The sequence below is a fragment of the Theropithecus gelada genome, chromosome 9, assembly GCF_003255815.1.
Source record: "Theropithecus gelada isolate Dixy chromosome 9, Tgel_1.0, whole genome shotgun sequence".
In the NCBI taxonomy this organism is placed as follows: domain Eukaryota; kingdom Metazoa; phylum Chordata; class Mammalia; order Primates; family Cercopithecidae; genus Theropithecus; species Theropithecus gelada.
The window spans coordinates 32,803,325-32,828,972 of record NC_037677.1 but is presented as its reverse complement, the minus strand read 5'-3'; the positions used below and the strand labels follow the sequence as shown (position 1 = coordinate 32,828,972).

The 25,648-nt window shown below is 38.5% G+C and overlaps 1 protein-coding gene across 1 annotated transcript in view; it reads right to left on the bottom strand.

The window, feature by feature from the left end:
* CUBN (cubilin) overlaps nt 1-25,648 on the bottom strand; it is a 308,780-nt gene that overhangs the window by 46,778 nt on the left and 236,354 nt on the right. Inside the window, exons 55-58 of the mRNA XM_025396458.1 lie at nt 18,339-18,495; nt 16,410-16,559; nt 4,904-5,104; nt 2,359-2,488 (exon numbers count right to left, since the gene is read on the bottom strand). Coding sequence (XP_025252243.1) covers nt 2,359-2,488; nt 4,904-5,104; nt 16,410-16,559; nt 18,339-18,495 — 638 coding nt within the window. The remainder of the gene's footprint in view (nt 1-2,358; nt 2,489-4,903; nt 5,105-16,409; nt 16,560-18,338; nt 18,496-25,648) is intronic.

Genomic DNA, 25,648 nt, shown 5'->3' with positions numbered 1-25,648 from the left:
GCTACTCGGGAGGCTAAGGTGGGAGAATTGCTTGAACCCAGGAGGTGGAGGTTGCAGTGAGGTGAGATCATGCCAGTGCACTCCAGCCTGGGTGACAGAGTGAGAGCTTGTCTCAAATAAACAAATAAGTAAAATAAAATAAAATAAAATAAAATAAAATAAACATGCAGATGTAAATTTGATTATGGTGAGCTCCAGGATCCAGACTGAAAACTGAAAAAAAAATTTAGATTATATATGTGTAAATATATATATATGGAGAGAGAGAGAGAGAGAGAGAATATATAACATACCTCTATGAGGTGGTGTATATACCATGGTCGGAATGCTTGTGTTCCCCTAAATTCATATGTTCCCTAAGCTAATGGTATTAGGAGGTGGGGCCTATGGGAGGCGATTAGGCCACAGGGGAGGACCCCTCACAAATGGGATTAGTGTTTTACAAAAGAGGCCCTTCCAGCTCATGAAGATACAGCAAGAAGGTGCCTTCTATGAGCCAGAAAACAGGAGCTCACCAGACAACGAATCTGCCTTGATCTTGGACTTTTGCGGCCTTTGGTTGTTTATAAGCCACCCAGTTTATGGTACTTTGTTAAAGCCACCTGAACAGAACAAGGCAATAATCCTACACATATAAAAAACAAATAGTGGGTCACAGTAGCGAATGGCTCCCCCTCACACTTCCACGCCTGGGCAGGCGTACTTCATAGGCCTCCTGCTCCTGGCCATCTGACAGTTTCTGTTCTTTTGTCCCCAGGACCTAAAGGACACTCTGTTTTCCTACAAGTAGTCCAGGTAAGAGCTGCAGTTTTCTTCGAGGCCCAGCCTATAGCACAGTTACTGCCTGATACAGGGACCAGATCAGGCTTGATGAGAGAGATCTTTCAGTTTGAGAGCCAACTGATACACGAGGCCTCTGGAAGTAAACCGCAGGGAGTACAGGATCTTTAGGGTGGAAAGTGATCACAGACAAATAGAGGGGAGGTAGGTAGGTAGGTAGGTGTGGCCTTAGCCCATCAGGCTTCTATATGGAAAGTCCTATATGACCATAAACTATATTACCGTTCAGTTTCCCACCACATGCTGTACGTATATCACTGAAGTAGGCTGTCAGGTGAAAACGGTCTTGAACTTTATCATTCCGGAGAATGGGAGGTTACATTGCCCTCATCAGTCTTGTTGGGAATAGGTAAGACTGGGGAGAAAAGTGATCAATGACACAAGCCATCTCTCAGAGCATCAGTTTTGAGATGTTCTGACACAGAAATGAAAATAGATTTCTTAAGTAGTTAGAAAATGTATCCTTTGAGGCCAGGTGCGGTGGCTCATGCCTATAATCCCAGCACTTTGGGAGGCCGAGGCAGGTGGATCACTTGAGGTCAGGAGTTCGAGACCAGCCTGACCAACATGGTGACACCCGTCATTACCAGAAATACAAAAATGAGCAGGGCATGGTGGCGCCTGCCTGTAATCCTAGCTACTGGGGAGACTGAGGTAGGAGAATCTTTTGAACCTAGGAGGCAGAGGTTGCAGTGAGCCGAGAATGCACCACTGCACTCCAGCCTGGGTGAGAAAGTGAGACCCTGTCTCAGAAAAAAAATTAAAAAAAAAAAAGAAAAGAAAATGTATCCTTTGAGAGACAGTATTGGGAAACACTGAGGACATGGTGTTTGGAGGAAGACTGGCATGAATACACATTTTGACTATGTGTGTGTTACTTGTGGAAAGTGATTTGATCCTTCTGAGCCTCAGTTTCCTCATCAGTGAAATGGGAATAATCTATACAATTCCTAATCTAGAATCTATATATACCTCATATGACTGTTTTAAGAATACAATGAGACAATTATGGCAAGTGCAAATCAAAGTTCCTTGTGTATAATAAATACCCATCAATGGCAACAGCTTTCTCTTGCCCTTCCTCTCTCCTTTGATTTCAAGATGGGCGTACTACACCTTGACAATCCATTTTATGACGCTCCTTCGCAAGTGTTGGGAAACTACCATGGCTGTTCTAACTGGCAAGTGCTTGTTTTTTGCCCTTAGTTACTACTGGCTTGTGTGGAGAAGGGGACTGTCATTTGCCAGGTTGAACTATCATCTAAGTTACTACTGGCTTGTGTGGAGAAGGGGACTGTCATTTGCCAGGTTGAACTATCATCTAAGTTACTACTGGCTTGTGTGGAGAAGGGGACTGTCATTTGCCAGGTTGAACTATCATCTAGGAACCTCACTCCTCTGTGTAGATTTCCCTTCAGACTGCCGATGAGAATCAGTGCTCTCCATCAATAAAGGAATGGCTCTTCTACAAATAATGCTGAAAGGATTTTCTTAAGAAACCCAATTTGTCTTACATACTTGAGCTCGATCACTTTGTCGTCACTAACGGTGATGGTATACAGACAGTGCATATCGTTTAGGTAGTCTGTGAATGAATAAGAAGGACTTGTGATGATTCCAGAAGAGAAACTGAACACACCACCACAGGCTGCAACAGAAGACAAGGGAATATAAAGAGAACAATGATTAGTCCCAGCATGGAAAAATGATTTTAAGAGATTCTATACTATTGTACATTTTTCTGTAAGAGAGGTAATAATTATTTTTCTTAAAGCGACTTGTATCTCCCTTCATTGTGTTTACACATATTTCTGATTTTTCCACTAGGAAGGAAAATGAAAGACAGCAAGAGGGTGGAAACAGGGAAGAATATTTAAAGGCACATCTTGGAAAGGAATCAGTCTGAGTCACATTAATGGCCAGAGTGAAAATGACGAGAAGGAACATTTCACCTGTTGGAGTGTCACCATCCCTTCCCTGTATTTCAATGACAGGTTGAGAGAGGGATGACAGCAGTAACAAAGTATGGAAAAGGCAACCAGAATGATGTTCTAGGCATATAGATCTAGGAAAGATTGTGATCTGGAAATCTGAAATTGTAGAGATCCATGTCTCTTCTGTCAGGGATAGAATATTATAAGGTAAAGTACTGGAAATCTTTTTGGAACTTTCCAGTTTAGTTCCTTCTGTGGGCTCAAGTGCATAGCTCTCCAGTCTGGTGTATTTGCAGTCAGTTCTGAGACTGGTAAGGACTAAACTTGCCCCAGTTTGTATTAATATCACTGATCCTCAATCCTCAACAAGCAGGAGGAGGCCAGGCCCATTCCTCTCCAGGATTCCAGCAATTAACAGCTCAGAGCCTTCAGCTAGACCCATTAGTCAATAAAACAACAGACATAAAAATGTAATAAAGCCCTCTTATCTACAATATAAAATGATTATTTTTGCTTGGGTTTACATATGAGGATCAGATTGTACTTCCTGATGATCAATCTCACTGCAGTGGAAAGACCTATCTATATATATCTTGTTTTACGATTCTAAAATTATAATGGGGTTAACGCATTGTGAAGTATTTCCATGGTTTCTACACTATCAATGGACACGTTCCACTTTACATCCTCAGAAATAAGGAACAAAGTGTGGCTGCCATGTCAGGCTCTTTATTTCTTTACTGCTTTTGCCTCAGCTGAGCCCACCTTGCAGGGAGCAGTCTTCTCTATGTGCCTGTAAGTACTTGTGTGTTTCAACCCCCAGGTCCATCTGTAAGTGAATTACATGTCAGATACGGGTAGCAATCATTCCTTTTCACTTTATACACAATTATGTGGTCTCTGGAAGTTTATCAAGGCCTAAATAACTCCCATCTTTGCACAATATCAGCATTTGAAGTCTTAACATGAACGACACTCTTTAAGTGGGACTCTTATACTAGAATATGTTGAATCTTGACTACTTCCTCGTAGGAAAATGAGGGATTAAAGAGAAGAAAATAAAGCAGGAGTTTACCTCTCCAAAGCAGCACTTGTGCCAAAAGAATAAAACAAATCAATCCTTCTCTTTATTCAACAAGACGACGGGAGAGGAAATGTTAATTGCGCGGTTCTATTCTGCTTGAGCCAACAGAGCTACACGGCCATATGTAATCATACTTTACAGACTGTGGGAGTCAGGATGCAGATAGCAGCTAATGTGAGCAAATTATGGAGGCCCTTTTCAGAAGTAAATACATGTTTTTAGTCTTCTCTGTGGATGGGAACGGTAATTTATTCCAAGGGAAACTATTTCGCTTTCTACCTTTAGCAGTGGGTTTGGTGGAGCAAAGATGAAACAGAACCAAGAAAGATGTTACAAGATTTATGTGCCAGTTTGACTGCAGCTGAGATGTCCATTAGATAGTATAAAAATATTGTCAGCAAACTAACCAGGCAGGAGGGGAAAAGACTATTTAAGATCGGGAAATGCAACCTTAGAATGTTCCGGGTAGCAACAAATGCCTCTGTCCAGTCCGTTGCTCCTCTTTTCTCTTTGCCTTTGATACAGAGAAGTTGTAAATTATAGCATAGTTTAATATGTCAATCTTTTCCTTTAGGGCTTGTGCTTTTTGTATAGTGTTTTAAAATATTCTTTCCTATCAGATTGTAAAGACATTCTCTTATATTTCTTCTAAATATATAAAATATTAATTATTGTATTAGCAAAATGACTTGGGGAAATAAAACAGGCATCTGGATAATTTGGACTAACAGGCAATTTTGTATAAGGGATGAAAAACAAAAAAATAGCAGTAGTATTTATTTAACTTAAATTACAAAACAAAGGTCAATTCTTCATTTGATTTTCAGAGTAGTTCTAGCCAAAGTTCATAAAAAAGGTCCTCTTCTTTTTAAGAAAAAACGTGTATTTTTTTTTTTTTTTTTTTACCATGAACCTCATTGACAATTTTTTCCTCTTAAATTCTCTGAATCTTCAAGTTGGTGCTGTATGAATTATTGTGAAAACTCGTTGTATAAATTACTCAGAAAAGAAGAAAATTCCAAACTCTGTCATTATGGCTACTCACAGATTATCCTATAGGAAAACTTGAATCCAAAGTCTGTGATTTGCTCATTGGAGTAGAAGTGAAGCAGAACCGGCCCGGGGATGCTGAGGGGAGCTGGCATCTCATTCCCACACACAGTAGCAAATGGGGTGGATGTGAGGCTGTAACCTCTGATAATATGCACGCCATCATTGACGCAGCTTCCTGTCACAGCAGAACGAGCTGGACAAGGCATGAAACAACCACATTATGATCAGAACCAATACAAACAATTAATGCTGTAAACGTAAAAACAAAAATGTGATGATGATTCATGCAATTGCTATAAAAATTAAAATGAGAAACAAGAGATATTTAACTTAGTTTCCTGTTGAAACGATGTTTACTCTAACTACGAAACAAGCACAGGTATGAGAAAACAGGTAGAACTTCACAATAGACACATTCCACTTTGAAACAATTCAGAATTTCCTTTCTTTAGATACGGTTCCTTTAATTCAGTGACTATAAACTGGGGACCGTGTTGCCTCCCCAAGAACACCTGGCACTATCTGAAGGCATTTTTGCTGTCACACTGTAGACTGGAGGAGAGACCAGGGATGCTCCTGAAGATGCTGCTATACACGGGGCAGCCCCTACACCCGGGACCCTCTGGGACCTACAAAAAACTACCTAGCCCAACATGTCAATAGCGCTGCTACTGAGGAAACTTGCTCCAAGCTTATGTCCAGATAAGGGACTCCTACCATGGAGTTCTCATTAGAAACTCCTTACTCTTTACTGAACAACCGTTTTAGATGTTCACACAAACACTATTAGCAAAAGAGTTTAAGGACTATAAAATACATATTATTGTTTTGTTTGCTAATTATAATGCGAATATATGCTCCAGCCTACCATCCACCAAAGAAAAATATAAAACAAAATAAAAAAGAAATTAAAGAGACATTTCTCCACTACAACATATCCAGTGATTTTTGTAGGTGAACACATACTGTTAAAATATTAACTGGATCATACCTAATTTGTATTAATATGAAATGACACCCATATTGTAGCCTAATTTGTATCAATATGAAATTACATCCATCATGCATTTGTTTGTGATTAAATATTCTTCTAAAACATTATATTAGGGCCAGGCATGGTGGCTCACACCTATAATCCCAGCACTTTGGGAGGCCGAGGCGGGCGGATCACCTGAGCTCAGGAATTCGAGGCCAACCTGGGCAACATGGCAAAACCCTGTCTCTACTAAAAATACAAAAGTTAGTCAGCTGTGGTGGTGCACGCCTGTAGTCCCAGCTACTCAGGAGGCTGAGGCAGGAGAAACACTTGAACTTGGGAGGCAGAGGTTACAGTGAGCTGAGATCGCGTCACTTAACTCCAGCCTGGGCGACAGAGCAAGACTCCATCTCAAGTAAAATAAAATAAAACATGATATTATTATGAAAGGAATGGAAAAAAACCGCAATAACTTTTGTGCCAACATATTAATGCCTATATCAAATTCCAACATATCAATGTGCCATCCCATGTTCCATCAATCCCTTATTGCTTGAAATTCTATATTCTCCACATTTCTGTAAATAAAGATATTGTTGAAAAAAACATTCCTGTACATAAATATTTGAGGAAGTTTTTCATTATTTCATCAGAATAAGTTTTTAGAAGTTAGATACTGGCACTAAGGTAAGATTCTTTTTCAGGTTATCGAATGATCCCTAGATCGGTGTTGCCGGCTTACTCTCCCACAGCATTTTTGGCATCTGACATTCTTCCCAATTCTACGTTTTCATTGCCCATAGGAAAATGTTATGCCCATTATCAATCACTCCAGTATCATCCTTCCTGTATATGGTCTCCCGCCCTAGGCAATTACTAAACTACTTTCTGCCTCTATGGATTTGTCTATTCTGGACATTTCACATGAATAAAATCATGCAATATGTGACCTGTTGCGGCTGGCTTCTTTTACTCAATGTAATGTTTTTGAGGTCCATCCATGTTGTAGCATGTGTCAGTACGTCATTCCTCTTTATGGCTGAATATATTCCTTTTTATAGCGATACCACATTTTGTTTATCTATTCATCAGTTGACAGACATTTGGTTTGTTTCCACCTTTTGGCTATGATGGGTAATGCTGCTATGAACATTCATGTGTGAGATTTTGTGTGGGCACGTGGTATTTTCAGTTCTTTTGGGTATATAACTGGGAGTGAAATTATTAGCCCCCAAATTAGGTATGTATTTAATTTTACAAGAAACTGCCAAACTATATCTCATAGCAGTTACATCAGTATACATTCTCGCCAGGGATGTGTAGGACTTCCAGTGCTCTGCAGGGATGCCAACATTTGACATTGTCAGTCTTTTTAATTTTAGCCATTCTGGTGCATGTGAAACGAAACTTCATTGTGATATTTAATTTTAATTGCTCTGATGATTAACGATGTGAAATATTTTCCCATTTTCATTTACAAACCACAAGAACAAAATAATTTTATTTCATGGAGATGCTAACTTGAACATATGTCTAATGATCCACATCACCCCAACACAGAAAATTTACCTACTTACAAATTCCCCATTGGGAATGACCAAAACTACATTATTTTATGTAAACACATACTATGGCACAGTGGACTCTGAAATCAGACATCCTGTTTGCTGTTTGCTGTTAGAATACTCTTCCTATAAGAGCACGCTGACAAAATCATTATGAACACTTACTTTATAATTTCAAGTCCCCTGGCCATAGACCTTGGTTCAAAGGTGGATGTGTGGCCTAATCCAATTCAACAAAGGTGAATTTCGACAGCCTTGTTTGACATTTGGAATTTGGAATACAGGCAGTAGTATGCTGGTAAATATAACAACCAACCCTCCGAGAGATTTGTGGCATTTGCCAATTTCCATCGTATAAACACTCCCATGATAGCCAATTTCAAGCTATTAACAACAAGTCATTAAACGCAGAATAGGAATAGATGAGCAAAATTGACTCATGCAAGGTGGTGCACGCCAACTGTAGCATACCACGGGATAGAAGCCATCTCTCTTTCTGATGTGGGTGAGGAGTACCCACTGTGAGAGCAGCAACCCTACAGCAATGAGAGGAGCCAGCTTCAGGGTGAGGCTCACACTGAAGCAGCACAAAGTAAAAACAGAAACAGTCAAATATTTGATGACATAATTAAAATGCTGAATTAAGAGATTTGCAGCACACCCAACTTTGAAACCTTCCAGAATTAAAAACCAATGAATTGCTCCTTTGTGTTTAAACCAGGTTGAATCAAGTTTCCTGTTAATTGTGACATAAAACCTCCTAATGGATATGGTAGATATTTTTGTGATTAGAGTCACTGTTGCTATTGTTTACACAACCCCACCATCCTGACCATGGTTGACTGATTGATTGATAATTCCAGTCAATCAATGGCAAGGCATGGCATGAGACCCAATACAGGCCAATCAGATGTGTTCAAACTGCAACAGAGTAAGAGTCTATGGTAGGAGCCAAAGATACTAAACTTAAAAAATGTCTGCAGCCATGTTTCCTGACACATTAAGGAAGCCAGGCTGCCATAAGGGAAAAAGAAGTTATTGTGCAGAAAGCAGCAAAAAGAGTGGGGAAGAGAGAGCATGCTGACAGATTCTTGTCCCTGGTTTCCTTTGTTCTAGAAGCCCTTCCTTTGATGAAATGAAAACACCCCGTATCTTTCTTATAAACCCTACTTTGTATCTAAGCTAACTTGAAGATAATTTGCCACTCAAAGAATCTTGATAAATACTTTTAAAAAGTATATCTGTGCATTAAAGAGTTGCCACACATTCTTAAATCATTTTAAGAATACATTCAGCTCCTTAGCTAAGTTTCTATTCAGTCTGCAGAAATCTTGAGGTATCAATTCAAGATACACATTTTTAAATTAACCTCAAAGAATTCCCTTATTTTGAAAACGCTGGAATAGAAATATTTCTAATTGGGTATAAATCTACAAGTTGAAAGCATGAAAGACTGAATTTCAATGGCCTTTTCATGTAATTAGAAGCAATATGATGTTGGAAAAAGAGGACAAAAAAGAAATAAATTAAACTCAGATTCATGGCTTGAATATTGCCAAATTATGTACCCTAGTTATAACCTCAGTATTTGTCTTTAAGACATCAAAAGCTCCACTGGAACTAACAAAAATTTAAAGTAGATGAGTTTGAGAATAAAACAATTGTGCATTAGTTATAGAAATATCTTTAGCAACAATATATCAAGTTATAAAACCAAAATCACAGAATGTAGGTAAAAACTGCTGATGCTGGATTGAAATCTTGGTCCCACATTTGATCAAATAGGCTGCTATGCATGTGTTCTTTAAGTATTAAAGAGTTAGTTGTTCAGTTGTTGGGCTAATGATATAGTTGATCACAGTGGCAGTTGTCTTAGAAAACAGTGAAAAGGCTGTGAAACATAAAGTAAAGTGTCACTTATACTTGATTATGTTGACAAATAGTTGATTAAAGGAACGAGTTGAAATACAGAAAGTTCATTCATGAAATGGCAGTTACATAATCAAGCTCGAGATTATGTCAATGAGTTTATCAACGAGATATAATTAAAACTCATTAACAATTTATTAAATGCCTATATTGAACAATAAGGAAGTTTGTTGGGGAAATGCAGAGGAAGTTGAGAAGGGATTTTAGATTTTTTGTAGATGGCAATAGAATATCAACTAACTAAACCAATTATTTAAGACAGTCTGCTCCTTCTCAAAGCCTGATTCAGTAAAATATAAAAGTTATAATATCTGGCAGCTTATTTCATGGATTAAAACATTCTTGTATCCTTTCTAGTAGTTATTTATTTAAGGTAGGATGTTATGCCCTTTCAAATTTTGTCCAAAAGAAATCAAACACGTACATAATGTTAGAAGTCGGTAAAATTAGTTAAAGTCTAAGAAAATATCAAAAATTAACACGAACAAAGTAATATGCAAGAAAATGAGATATGTGTGTCACTAGGCATTAAGTACTTTACACACATACATCAAATTCTAAAGTTCTATATATCCCATCACTGCATTAGGTCAAAAATATCAGCATGATTCTTCAGTGAGAAGGTGCTTGGTAACAGACTAAAGGCATCAGAAAATAATTACATTAAACACTTTCTCATCATTATTGGAAGAGCCAATCGCATGTATAATCAAAATATACACAAAACTCTCATAATTGGGGTGATTGTCTTCTAGGGAGAGAAGGAAACTTAGTTGAGGTTTGGCAAAAGTTCTTCAAGGAGCAAGATGGATATCAAAGTTGAGTTTATGACCAAGAGGCGGCATTCGATCAGACATATGCGAACTTGTGAGGAAGAGAAGCACCCTGAAATTGAACAATACTTTCTCCGTGGACTAGAGTCCACGTCATGGGACCAGGAGCTCCAGTAATTCTTAACTCTATCTTCAACAAGTGACTTGATAGACATTTACTACTGAAATCTCTAAGCTGTAAAATGATTCCCTATAATTTGTTTTATGACCATTTTCCATCCTTCCTAAAAACTTTAAAATATATTCATTGTTTGAAATGGGCAAGGCTCTATGCCATGTAGTAAAATTTAATTTTTTGTTCTATTTTGCTGGGATTTATTACTGAGCAACGTCTAATTCCAAACTTCATCATAGTTCTAAGAACTATGAGAGAATTGAAGGAAAACTAAGGATGAGTAATTCCACAAATAGAATAAATTTGCTGGATTTAGAGTCGCACCACAATTTTTCTCCAAAGTCGGGGAAGGGGGTGGGCAGAGATACCAAAGAAGACTAGAGATGAGGGAAAGCCCTTTGTTTGGAATATTTTCATGTTGTAGATAACATTGAGTATTTTCAGAAAATAGAAATGGGTTCTAGGGGCCAGGTACAGTGGCTCACACCTGTAATCCCAACACTTTGGGAGGCTGAGGCAGGCAGATTACTTGAGGTCAGGAGTTTGAGACCAGCCTCAATTAGCCTAAAATACAACAATTAGCCGGGCATAGTGGCTGGTGCCTATAATCTCAGCTACTCAGGAGGCTGAGCCATGAGACTTGATTGAACCCAGGAAGTGGAGGTTGCAGTGAGCCAAGATTGTATCACTGTAGTCCAGCCTGGGCAATAGAGCAAGCCTCTGGGAAGGAAGGAAGGAAGGAAGAAAGGAAGGAAGGAAGGAAGGGAGGGAGGGAGGGAGGGAGGGAGGGAGGGAAAGAAACGGGTTCTAGGCAGAGGCACATGAATTCCCGGGCAGCAGTGACTGAGATCTGTCATCTGTCTTGTTAACTTTACCCTGAGTAGCTGGCAGACTGGTCTCCCCTACGGAGGCATGATTCAGAGGAGGGGGAAGCAGGTACTAGCATACAGCTAAGTTCCATTGTGCACAAAGGTCAAACAAATTAAAGCAAATTCGAGCGTAACACAGGCAAACAAAGGATTTCACAGAAACGACACCATCCGCTCTAGTGCTCTGCCAATTGAATAAAATATCAATAGGAAACGTTTCAAAAGGACCATCGCCCAATTTTTTCTAAAATAATGTGAAATGCGACCACATTCTGAATTCTTTAGAAACAACTGAGAAAGCAAAGAGAAGAAACAGTAGTTGAGCAATACTAGTTTTCAAAACATTTTAAAGAAAACTGGCAAAACTCATTTATTGTGCTTCTTGATGGGGAAAAAAGTCAAAAAGAAAAATCTAAAACTATTTCTTTTTAACTTTTTTTCTTTAAGCTTTCCATTAGGTATAGCCCATAAATTGGGACTTAAGTTAACCAAAGAGAATTTAGGCAAATATTAGGTGTGAATCTGGGCACACTCATCTTGGGGCTTTGAAGCCATCTCTAGAGGACAATGAGCAAAGGCATTTGTCCCTTTGGTGCTTCCATCTCACGTGCTAAGTTCTGCTGCACCCTCCAATACTTGTCAAGAATTACTGGATCTGAGAAAAACTGAGTTTACAGTTTACTGCATGTAGAATTTTTAAATTGAGAATTTCTAAATTCCTCATTATCACCAAGGTGAATTAATGTTACTATCTAATTTTTTTTTTTTTTTTTTTTTTTTTTTTTGACACGGAGTCTCGCTCTGTCCCCCAGGCTGGAGTGCAGTGGTGCAATCTTGGCTCACCGCAAGCTCCACCTCCTGGGTTCAAACCATTCTCCTGCCTCAGCCTTCCGAGTAGCTGGGACTACAGGCGCCCACCACCACGCCCGGCAAATTTTTTGTATTTTGTTTAGTAGAGACGGGGTTTCACCGTGCTAGCCAAGATGGTCTCCATCTCCTGACCTCATGAGCCGCCCACCTTGGCCTCCCAAAGTGCTGGGATTACAGGCGTGAGCCACTGTGCCTGGCGTACTATCTAATTCTAATGAAAGAATGATCAGGTTTAGAAGGCACTGGCTTGCTTCAGTTTGCCTCATGAAGTGCTTTATCTGTGAAGAAAACTGGATCTATAATTTTTTTTTTTTTTTTTTTAGCAGATTGAGGGCATCTAGTTGGCTAAATGAATAACGAGAACATAAAAGTTTATTTTTGGACTGTTTAATATTTGGGAAAATAAAATAAGCATTTATTTAAATAATACCAGACTCCAAAATAAGGACAAACATCAATACTCTGTAGTTCATGGAATGTCTAGTATTGGAAATGTAATGAGAAAGTTAGAGAAATTTAGACCAACATTAAACTTGGAGCAACTTACTTTGTGGTAAGCGGAAAGTAGGTCACTGAGCCTTTGTAACCTAAGAGTAGCGTGTGGTTCAACAATCTGTATTTTTCCCTTCATAATAAAACCTTCCCTAAGCAGTTGTCAATGTTTAGTAGATGCCGTACAGGGACAAGTGTGTTTCCTCACAGTATTTTGTAGCCTGGGATATCACATCTTTTCCTTGCCAATTCCACCTTTTGTGCTAATGGTCCACCAAGATGACAGATCTAGAACCTTCATCACCACCTAAGTCAACACTGGCTCTGCTGGGATCCTGGGCTCAGAAATGCTTAGCCATTTGAACAGAGTCTCTCAGAAACAGTTCCAAGCGCCTATAGCAGCTAGAAAGGCCAAGGCTCCTTCGATAAAGCTATGACCTTCCCTGAGAGCAATTCTCAGTTTCATCACAATATATTGCACATGAATCCCTCAGGCTCACTTTAGAAGGGCTGGGGAAAGGTTACTTTTACTGTAGCTAGCGAATCTCTAGCTTGGTGATGGTATTCATTAAATGTCAGCATTGGTATGGTTAAGGATAAGAACCTAATTATAAAATAAATTTGATTAATGCCACCCTTTTGGGGAATCATTGTAATTCGATGAATCTATAGCCAGAAATTACTCAGGCAGCAGTTTGAAAATGCTGAACACTTAAACACTGGAAATGTCACAAGGCATTGTCGTAAGGATATCATCTTAGAAAAGAATCAGTCTTCAACTGGGTGAGGATTGGCAAATCCACTAGTGGAAGCAGAAATCAATCTAACATTATCTGATTTTCAGAACTACTATTATACATATATACATATATACATATACATATATATATATTAGACACACACACATATATATAGCAAAGTGCTCTATATATATAGGTAAGTATCACAAATGAAGCTGAAGTAATTTGCACAAAGCCACTTGAATAGCAGTAAGTGGCTGACTTGTCATTAAGATCCATCCTAAATGCTGTGCTCACTTTCCCTGTACTACAGTGAAATATTCCAGGGTTGCTCCCCTTTATCTCACCTGATCAACTGAGCTCAGGGAGCTGCCTCAGGTCACTATAGAGTCTCTTATAATAATACATATATCACTGGTATCAGCAGTGCTTTCTGTGGCTTTATAGTATAATTACTAGAGTCTCCTTTCTTAGTCTGAATGATATGGTCTTGTGAGATGCACTGTTTATTTAACTTAACGAGCACAAACACAAAATCCAAGCCACATGTTGTTCCCCTGCTATTAAAATAATTGTCCTCAATTATAAAAATAACATAAAAGCTATAAAGAATAAGCATCTCGAATAAATCTGTCACACAGTGGTGACAATTCTCGATGTACTGGTTTAATAGCCTTATAGATTTTATTCACACACATGTTATTTTAAAAAGAAAAGTGGATCATCCTATACAAACTATTTTACCCTCCCTCAAGCCTTCATATATCATGGGCATCTTTTTATGGTACTGGGATTTTGTGCTAGCAAATGCTGAAAAGATGCCATTTTACTTTATATTCTGTTTTTACAGTGACATACATTGATTTATACTTGGCATTGTTTTAAGCAAACACATGTGCCAAAAATTACAACTGCAGAGATATAGGAAAAAGCAGTGAGGTCATAGGAAAAAGGATTAAGTGAGAAAGGTTTTGTTACATTTATCCATTTATGAGTTCTGACATGTCATTTTTATAAACCATAGATTTTCCAGATGTTGAATGCTATAGAACATTTTGCAAAGTGTAACTTTTCACTGCCATGAGAGACTGGCCCAAGAGTAAGAAATTTCGAATATACCAAGGTAGCTTGACAAATTTGCAGATAAATTGTGGTTTAGAAATAGAAAGTTGATATGTAAAAAAAAATTAATATGGTTATGAGTGGTTGAAATTACCCGTCTATTTGAAGGGATTCCCTTTCCACTGTGTCAAAGCCTCCATTAAACACCAAGTTGTGTCTACTGTCAGTCAAAGCCCAGCCCAAATCAGCATCTCCACTGTTTCCTCTGCCAACAGCCCATTCCCTAGAACGGGAGAATGAACACAGAGGGGCGCTAGTGGTCGGGAGCTCAGGCACTGAGGAGTGAGGACTGAGAAGATGAAGATGACCGAGATGAAGCAGAAGAAAGAACATCCCATGGTAATATTTAATAAAAGCAGGGCACATATATTAATTTTTTTTTGAGACAGAGTTTTGCTCTTGTTGCCCAGGCTGGAGTGCAATGGCACGATCTTGGCTCACCGCAACCTCTGCCTCCCGGGTTCAAGCAATTCTCCTGCCTCAGCCTCCTGAGTAGCTGGGATTACAGGCATGTGCCACCATGCCTGGCTAATTTTATATTTTTAATAGAGACAGGTTTTCTCCACATTGGTCAGGCTGGTCTTGAACTCCTGACCTCAGGTGATCCGTCCACCTCAGCCTCCCAAAGTGCTGGGATTACAGACGTGAGCCACCGCACCCAGCCTATATTAATTTTATTAATTCACTCATTCATTCAATATTTATTGAACACCTATGTTGACTCAACAAGACAGTTTCTCTCACTGGTTTGGTTAATAGTGTGTGCACGAATGTGGGTGCGTGTGTGCACATGTATGTGTATAAACTTTAAACGCAAATGAATAAATTAAAAGCTATGTTAACATGAAACGTTTCAGACTTATTTTCTTTAAGCAATTTATGCAATACTTGTGTTCCTAAAGTTCTTTCATTATATATTTTTTTACTTCTGGATGGAATACGTAGAATAATACTTGTGTTTTAAAAATTGGATGAAATTTTAATCATGTTTACATTAAATCTACTCTGTAACATATTTTCAATACTTTCTTTAAATGGTGAGTTTTAGACTTCTGCCTCTACTTACTCCTCACTCATTTTTGAAGAATCAGTTAGAGTTTACTTAAGAATAAACTTATCTTCCATGGCTATTATCAAAAGACAAGAGATAAGTTTTGGCAAGGATGTGGAGAAAAGGGAACTTTTCCTTATACACTCTTGATAGGAATGTAAATTAGTGCAGCCATTATGGAAATATGCATGGCAGTTTCCCAAAACATTAAAAATAGAACTACCATATGATCTGGCAAGTTCACTTCTGGGCATAGATCCAAAGGAAATCAAATCAGTGTGTCAAAGAGATTATCTGTACTGTTGTGTTCATTGCAGCATGATTCATAATGGCCAAGACATGGAATCGACCTGAGTGTCCATCAGTGAATGAATGGATAAAGAAAATGTAGTAGATATGCACAATGGAATACTCTTTGGCCTTAAAAAAGAAAGAAATCTTGTCATTTTTGACAACATGGATGAACCTGGAGGACATTGTGCTAAGTGAAACAAGCTACACACAGAAAGGCAAATATTACATGATCTCACTAGCATGAGGAATCTAAAAATGTGGAACTCATAGAAGCAGAGAGTAGAATGGCGGTTACCAGAGGTTGGGAAGGTATGTGGGAGTGGAGATTTAGGATATGCTGGTCACAAGATACAAAATTTCAGCCAGGAGGAATAAGTTCAGGAGATCTACTGTACAACATGGTGCTGATAGCTAACAACAAGGTTGAATACCTGAAATACTTAAGTACTTGCCGAATACTTAAAAACTGCTAAGAGAGATTTTAAATGCTCTCACCACAAAAAGTGGTAAATGAGTGAGTAGACATGCTCATTAACTGGATTTAGCCACTCCACAACATGTACATATGTCAAAACATGTTGTACGCTATAAATATAAAATGTTTGTCAATTAAACATAATTTTTTTAAAAGAATAAACTTACCTTCTAAGTGGAAAGACACAAAAGTCAAGAGGACCACTGATGGAGGATTAGCCTCTATGACATAGATGCAATTCATGTTGTTGTCATATTGTTTTGGGTAATTTGGAGAAATGATGTAACCTGAAGGGCCAGTGAAATTACTTCCGCATCCTATGTGGGAACAAAACGTCATCATCAGACCTTTTTTTTTTTCATGTATCTATTTTGTCAGTGAAGGAAAGATGCATGTTCCTAAATTCTCTAGAGACATCGTTCCCTGACATATTCCAAATGGAAGAAGCAAGAACGAAGAGAATAAAGCTCTGATTTAAAAACACACATATGTGCATAATAAGAATATTATATATTTTTAGAAAATGCTGCAGAGTTTTATGGGCTGAGTCTTAGAAATCGTACCACAAATCTACTGCAACTGCCTTAATATCAAGGTATTAAGAAAGGATAAATGAGCAAAGATCGAATATGGTTTATGTAGATAAAGAAATAAAACTGATAAAAAATGATTTGCACTTGATTAGTACTTTACACAATTAATGTTTTTAAAATGTCTTATTATTAGAAAACTGCTCTTTTCATTACCATTGTAATCTAGCCAAAACAATGGTTGCTTTTTAAAACTAGCTGGATTTATTAATCTCAACTCTTATCAAATTCTTACATGCATCCCTGGTTTTCGAAACAAAAAGAAATATCTTTTCAGCACTAAAATGATTTGTTTACATATAACCATTGACTAGTTAATCCACTTCACTCTCTGATCTATCAAGCATGAAAATATCTGTATTCTTTTAAATTGACATTAAAACACACACAAGTACACACATGTACACTTACACAGTGGACCACCTGCAGACCTAAGATTTAGTCTGGGGTTGTCTTTCAGTACTTCCTTTCCAGCACTCTCTGATTCAGTCTGAAACACCTGTCTATTGTATTATTTCCTCTAATTCCTTTCCTCAAACTTTTCCCCAAACAGTGGTTTGCTACGAGTCAGCTACACTTGATTTAACTCAGCCAACAGACACACACCCTTGCTTCTCTGATTTGAAAACTGCTACATTTTCCACAAATCTAATAGTGTACAGTAGCTAGAAAAGTAGATCCATCCTTCCCAACCAAAATTAGGAAGGAACAGTCCCAAAGAAACTGGCTCCCATAGTTGACTGAGCATGAAAACCCTCTGGACTAGAGTTAAAACATGCAAGACTGGCCGGGAACGGTGGCTCACGCCAGCTTTGGGAGGCCGAGGAGGGCAGTTCACGAGGTCAAGAAATCGAGACCATCCTGGCCAACATGGTGAAACCCCGTTTCTACTAAAAATACAAAAAAAAAAAAAAAAAAAAAATTAGCTGGGCATGGTGGTGCGAGCCTGTAGTCCCAGCTACTCAGGAGGCTAAGGCAGGAGAGTTGCTTGAACCCAGGAGGTAGAGGTTGCGGTGAGCCGAGATTGCACCACTGCACTACAGCCTGGTGACAGAGTGAGACTCCGTCTCAAAAAAAAAAAAAAAACACACAAGACATTGCTTATGGAAATTCTGAATTCAGACAGGCCTGGGGTGAGGCTCAGGAATCTGCATGTGTTTCAAGCCCCCCAGGGGATTTTGCAGTCAAGGTGTCACAGGCCAGCCACACTTGGTTGTTTGCTAACTAACTAGCCACCTGTGCTTCTGCCCAATATCAGCCCACTCTGGGTGCCAGGCTTATTTCTAGACGTTGGCTAGTGCCTCTCATGGCTTTTATCTCACTTCTCAATTCGGTTCTGTTCTCGTTGATATTTGGAAGAGAGGTGTCTTCTCAGGATTCGGTGACTCATCCTCCCCGTAGACCCCCACGTTCATCCCCTAGACGCCCAGGTTTAGCCAACCCTGCCGGCCTGCGACAACCACACCCCCTCAAAGACCTCTGGGTTTGGTTCTTAGGGTTACTTACGGCTAACAAAGGACGCAGAGAAGCCCTGAGCTGGCGTCTCCTGAGACTGGAAGACGGCAGTGAATGTGTTACTCGGTGTGACGATGGGACCCGGAGCCACGTTCCCACAGCCGGTGGCTAGCAGGGCTTTGTCGACCTCCTCAGGGCCTGCCCACACCTAGCAGGAACGTACACAGAACTTTAATGCTCGAGGGTTTCCCATCAATATTTTAATGCACTTAGGTTTCAAAATAATGGCACTCACACGTATACAGAACTAAGCATAACAGTAAAGAAAACACGGACAAATCTGCAGTATTTTCTTTTGAGAATAATTTTTTTTTTAAAGTTGCTTTTAAAATAGCATGTCCCGTTCTTGACTTCTCTAAGGCGATGGCGTTCCTTTTTGCATAGCTGGGTGGTGATTTTTTAAAAATCCAGCTTCCTGGATCACTGTTTGGTTTCCTCCTAACTTCTAGTTGCCTTGACCTAGCCGAGCTTCCCGGGTGCTGAGGGAGACGGAGCAGCCAGGTGGAACTCAGTACTGCTCCTGGGAAGATAGCAAATTGTAGTCGCAGCTGGACAATGCCACCAAGCAAGAGGTACATTGTGGTGCATGAAGAAAGTGGGCATGAATTCCAAGTACACGTATAATCAGCATGAACTGGAATAAATCAGAGCACTTCTTGGCTGTGTGGAATTGTAAGGTCCATTTCGATGAAAGGCTGACATCCACTCAGTGTGTGCTATTCACCAAAGATTGGGTTGGCAACTCCCAAGTAGACCTGGGCTGTCACTTAATTGGTCTGGCCACCTCAAATGACTGAATGTGTATACTCATGCAAAAAAACAGTTGCTGGGAAATACATGGTGAGCACCAAAATTCCAAATCAAACCAATTCCTATCAGTCCAGGGAAAAACAGAGACATTAACCACAGAACCATAAATTTACATGCAAAATTCCAGCTATAAACAAGGCATTACGGTGAAGCTGTTGAGCATATCCAATTGGTGGCTTTACCTAACTGGGGGAGGTGAGCCTGCCCCGAGGGAACCCCGATGTCAGGAAGGGCCACGGCTAGTTCAGAGAACAGAGAGAAAACCAAGGGGGAAGCGGTGAGGAAGGCTGCAGAAGGGGCTGCAGGGCACGTTAGAGACTCGGGCCACTGTTCTGAATACAGCAAGGAGCCACCAGGAAGTGTGGTTTTTTGAAAACATTACAATTCGGAAAACAGGAGTCAGAAAGGATGCCGGAAAACAATCAGGTAGGTTTTGCCCTAGTTCAGGTGGGCCATCATGGTATCTACAATATTGAGTCACATGAATATACATAACTTGGGGGAAAGAAACATTAAACATATTAACCAGAGAAGCTCGTCCTAGTTCAGAGGTCTCAACTAGGAGCAATTTTGGGACCTCTGGCAAGGTTTGGAGGCATTTTTCTATGGTGTGGTGGGTAGAATCTAGTGGGCGGAGCCAGGACTATCGCTAAGCATCCTATAGTGCACAGGACAACCTCTCTCCCAACAGAGAATTATCTCAATCAAGGATGTAATTGAATGTGTATTAATCTTACTTGATTATTCAACATTTTCTTCGACTGGAATGATACAGAATTACTCATTCCAAATACATCTTTTTTCAAGGATATGCCTCACCCAGAGCTATTGCTTTATTAAACATCAAGTCATTAAAAACATTTCTACTGGGAAATCAGTCCATAGGAAGAGATGTGAAATAGCACTGATTCATAGCATTGGTTTAATAATTCTCAGCTCCTTAAAGCCATACCATTTCAACTGATTTTTAAGCACTGGGTATCCAGCTGTTAGTCATCCTACTGAAGACAAATTATATTAGCCATTTATTAGATAAGGGAGGTGCCTGGCGCTGGACCTACTGAGAACAAAAGTGCAGATATTCTGCCAAATGCCTAAGATCAATAAAAATGTCAGGAAAAAAATGCACATCCTCAATTTTACTTAATGACCTCTAATTAGATTTCCCCCTAATCAACTATCCAAGGAAACAGTATATGGCAGTTTTTTTATCCACATTTCATAAAATTATAAACATAATTTTTAAGAGATAATCTGTGTGTGTGTGTATGTATATATATATATATATATATATTTATATATTTATATTTTTTTTTTTTTTTTTTTTTTTTTTTTCCTCACTCAGGCTGAAGTGCAGTGGCACGATCACAGCTCACTGCAGCCTCGACCTTCTGGGCTCAGGTGATCTTCCCACCTCAGCCTCCCAAGTAACTGGGACTACAGGTGCATGCAACCATGCCTGGCTAGTTTTTTTATTTTTTTGTAGAGATGGGGTTGTACCATGTTGCCCAGGCTGGTCTCAAACTCCTGGACTCAAGTGATCTGCCTGCCTTGGTCTCCCAAAGTGCTGGGGTTACAGGCATAAGCCACCATGCCTGGGCCATATACTATATTTTTACAAACATTACTAAACAGGCAAAGTAAGAAGGACTGAAACTTAATAAAGAACCTCAAGTTCTTTAATGAAGGAATCCAAGAATGCTTAAGTGCTTATACTTTTCTGAAGTCATTAATTATAGATCTGACATCTCTACCTTTTGGCACAGGAACATAAGTTTAATAATAATGATGATAATGTTGACAATGATGGTAAAGAGTTATTCAATATTCATTTCTGCCTTGCCTATCAAGAACTCATTTCATTGGCTATATGACAGAGGACTCATCAAAACTATATTGAACCTACAAAATGTTACTTAATTGTCATCACGTCAAAAACGTCCTGATTTTTCTTAGTGTTCTATACAATTCAGTCAGGTTGTAGGTTATATTTTATCATTCAAGTATTTTTTAAACAAATGTTTACTGACATAATTGCAGATTCACATACATTTGTAAGATATAATACACAGAAATTCCTTGTACACATTTCTGAGCTCCCCAAACACTGACATCTAGCAAAACTGTAGTATACTATCACAACTAGGTTACTGGCATTGATAAAACTCACCAATCTTACTCAATTTCCTAGTTTTACTTGAACTCGTGTGTGTGTGTGTATTAAGTTATATACAAGTTGCACACAACTGCATTCAAGATACTGAAATTCCAACACCACAAGAACCCTTAAGTTGCTCTTGTTATTTATAACCACACACAATTTACTCCTACATTTTCTTCCCTCTAACCTCTGCCTCTGTGTTTTCCATTTCTAAAATACTATCATTTCAAAATATTATATAAACGGAACAGCAGAGTATGTAACCTTTGGAGATTGCCTTTTTTCACTTTCCATAATCCCCCGGTGATTTGTCCAAATTGTTAATCTATGAATAGTTTGTTTTTATTCAGGAATTACATTCCATGGTAAGCAAGTACCATAATTTGTTTAACCATTCACCTGTTGAAAGCCTTAGTGCTGGTTTCAACTATTACAAATAAAGGTGCTATTTATATAGACTCATACACAAGTTTTTGTGTAAACATAGTTTTCATTTCTCTGGGATAAATGCCCAGAGTGCAATTGGTAAACATTATGCAATTGATAAATATTTATCTTCCAATAGGTGTGTAGTGATAGTTCAATGTGGTTTTAATTCATACTTCTCCAGAAGTTAATGATGTTGAATATCTTTTCTGGTATTTATCATCTGTATAATCTCTTTGGTGGAATATCTGTCCATGTCTTTTGCCCATATTCTAATAGGATTGTTTGTATTTTACTCTTGAGTTTCAGAGTTCTTTATATATTCTACATAGTAGTACATTGCCTATGTGAAGAAAATGAACAGACCGGCTACAGACTGGATGAAAATATTTCACATGGCATAATTTAAATGAGGTAAAATTCATCATTTTCTTTTCTCTTACGAATCATTCTTTTGCTGTTTCATCTAAGACCTCTTTACCTATCTCCAGGTCCTGAAGACATCTACTATTTTTTTTCTCTGAAACTTTTATATTTTACTTTTCAGTCTATCATCTATTTTGAGTGAGGTTTTCTACAAAATGTGAGGTTTAGGTTGAGATTCATATTTTTTGCCTGTGGATGTTCAATTGCTGTCGTACCATTTGTTGAAAAGACTATTCTCCCTACATTGGAATGTTTTTGCACCTGTCAAAAATCAATTCAGCATGTTTGTGTGAGTGTATTTCTAGGTTCTCTATTTTCATCTGGGTTTTCAGCCAATACCATATTGTCTTGATTACTGTAACTAAGATAAGTAAGCCTAGGTAAATAGTAAGGTAGAATTCTTCCTCCCATTTTATTCTTCTTTTCCACGATTCTTTTAGCCATTGAAGGGTCTGTGCCTTCCATATAAGTTGTGGAAAAAGTTGTCTATGTCTACAAAAGACTTTGGAGAAATTTTGATAGGAATTGCATTAAACCTATCCATCATTTTGAGGAGAAGGGACGTCTTTACTATGTTGAGTCTTCCAATTCATAACTATAATTATCTCTTTCATTTAGGTCTATGCCAGCATTTCACTATTTTTAGCACCCAGATCCTGCACACATTTGTTTGGGGCTTACTTGGCAATGAGACCATTTCTACATCTACACTGATCCACCTGACCCTTACCAGGCATTCCCATGGGAAAGAATGGACGATTAAGGGAGACAGAGCTTTCTCCTGTTTGGCCTCTTATACCACAGCAGAAAATGATGAAAGACATGACTGTTACTTACATTTTGGCCTGTTGTTTTAATTAGCTACTCCAGCACTTGGCAGTTCACTTCTCTCCAACTCAGCTCAGTGCTTAACAAGATATTCTTTCTGTTACTGTTTTTTTTTTAGTTCAGTTTTAATATAGTCAAAGAACACACTCTGTATTTCAATTCCTTGACTTGGTTGAGGTTTTTTGATGTCTCAGGATATGATCTACCTTGGAATGTTACAAGAGTTCCTAAAAAATTGTGTATTCTGATGTTGCTGTGTGGTGTATTTTATACACACACACACACACACACACACACACATATGTCAATCAGATCCTATTGATTGATGGTTTTGTAGAGTTCTTCTATATCCTTGTCAATTATTTGTCTAGTCGTTTATCAGTTACTGAGAGGAGAGTGTTGAAGTCCTCAGCTATAACTGAAGATTTGTCTACTTCCCTTCTTAGCTCTATCGGTTATTGCTTTATGTATTTTGTGCCTCTGTTGTTTGGTGCATACACATTTAGGATCATTATGTCTTCCTGGTGGATTGATCCTTTTATCATTATGTAAGATTCCTCTTTTTCTGTTGTAATTTTCTATACTCTAAAGTCTACTTCATCAGATATAAATATATCCACTCCTGCTTTTTTTGGTTAACCTTTGCGTGGCATCCTTTTCCATCCTTTTACTTTTCATGTACCTATGTGGTTGAATTTGAAATCAGTTTATTATCACTTAGGTCATGTTTTGGATTGGTAACCTGTATTGTGATTGGTCTAACTAAACTATTTACAATTAAAATGCTGAAATATATATATATATATATAAATTCTATGTCTACATTTTATTATATGTTTTTTATTTACTTTATATGCTTTTTGGTCCTCTATTTCTCTTTTCTTGACTTCTTGGGGATTCCATTTTGACTGATATTAGCATTTTTCTGTACAACTCTTCATACAGTTTTGGTAGTGGTTGTTCTGGGTGTGACAATATGCCTACGTGATTATAGTAGTCTACCAGCATCCACCTCTGACCACTTGTGGAAATGTGATTTCCATTTAGATCCCCTTTCAACTTTTCCATATCATTATATTGAGTATCAGAGGGCATTATAATTTCTTGTTTTATTAAATATGATTCACAAGCTTTATGAGGAAAAGGATATTCTATTGTATGTATACATATTTTTCTTTTTCCACATTCCTTTTTGTTTTCTCATGCTCCAAGATTCTTTAATAATTTCATTTTTGTTTGAAGAAATTCTGTTTGCCCATCTTTAATGGCAGGTCTCCTAGTAATAATTTTGTTTAGTTGTCCTTCATATGAGAAGCTTTTATTTCCTCTTTACTCCTGAAAGATAGTTTTCCAGATATAAAATGTATGGTTGACAATTTCTTTGTTTCAGCACTTGAAGAATATAGTGTCAATTCCTCATGGCCTCCATGGTTTCAGATGAGAAATCTGCTTTTATTCTAACTGGTCTTCCTCTCTAGGTAATGTTCCAGTTCTCTCTGACTGCTTTCAAGACTTTTTGTTTACCTTCAGTGTCCAGCAGTTTAATTAAGATAGGTCTGAACTTAAATTCCTTTGTGTTTATCTTGGTTTAGCTTCACTCAGCTTCTTGAACCTATAGGTGTGTTTCTTTTGCCAAATTTGGGAAAGTTTACAGCCACTAGTTCTTTGACTGTTCTTTCAGCTACACTCTCTCCTCTCCCTTCGAGAGAATGTTGAATCTTTTGTTATTGTCCATGAGTCCCTAAGTCTGTGTTGATCTAGTTTGTTTGTTTTTTCAGTCTATTTTCTCTTTGTTGTGCAGATTGGGTGAATTCTATTGTTCTATCCTCAGGTTCACTGATTCTATTCTCTGTCATCTCCATGCTACTCTTGAGCCTATTCAGCATATTCTTTATGTATGTTATTCTATTTTTCAGTTCTATAATTGCTATTTGGTTCTTTATTGCAACCACTATTTCTTTGCTGATATTTTCTCTTTGTTTCAAAAGAACTCATCAGTGATTGTTGAAGCATGTTTATGGAAGCTACTTCAACATCCTTGTCATATATTTCAACATCTGATTTATCTCACTGTTGACATCACTTGATTCTTTTCTCTTTCAAGTTGTGATGTTCTTGATTCCTGATACAATGTATTCTTTCTGATTGTATCCTGGACATGTTATTTATTATGTTAGGAGACTTTAGGTCCTATTCAAATCTTTTATTTTAGCAGGCTGTCACCCTGTTTATGTTTACCACGTGGCCTTACATACTCTGTGGTGGAATTTTGGTCTGCTTGGTTTACATGGTGCTACTAGGGCTCTCACTAGCTTTTGCTGGTGCTACCTGAGGGGCTCTGTGTGTTTCTCAGTTGGAGGCAAAGGGTATAGTAATTTTCCCCTACTAATGCTCCCTGGGTACCTCAATGTCTTTGGGTGGAAGAGGAGCATGTCTGGCCTGTGGGGACAAAGAGGCTTCCCAGACTGGGCCCCTTTCTGTGACTGCAGCCCCACCTGCCCTGGTGTCTCTGGGTGGGTGAAGAGAATCTCAGGTTTACAGGTGTTAAGTGGCTTCCTGCAGGGGCTGCTTGCTGAAGCTGGGTCCCTTTACTGGTTCCTCCCACCCACAGAGATGCTTGGTAGAAACAAGCATCTTAGGCCCGTTAGGA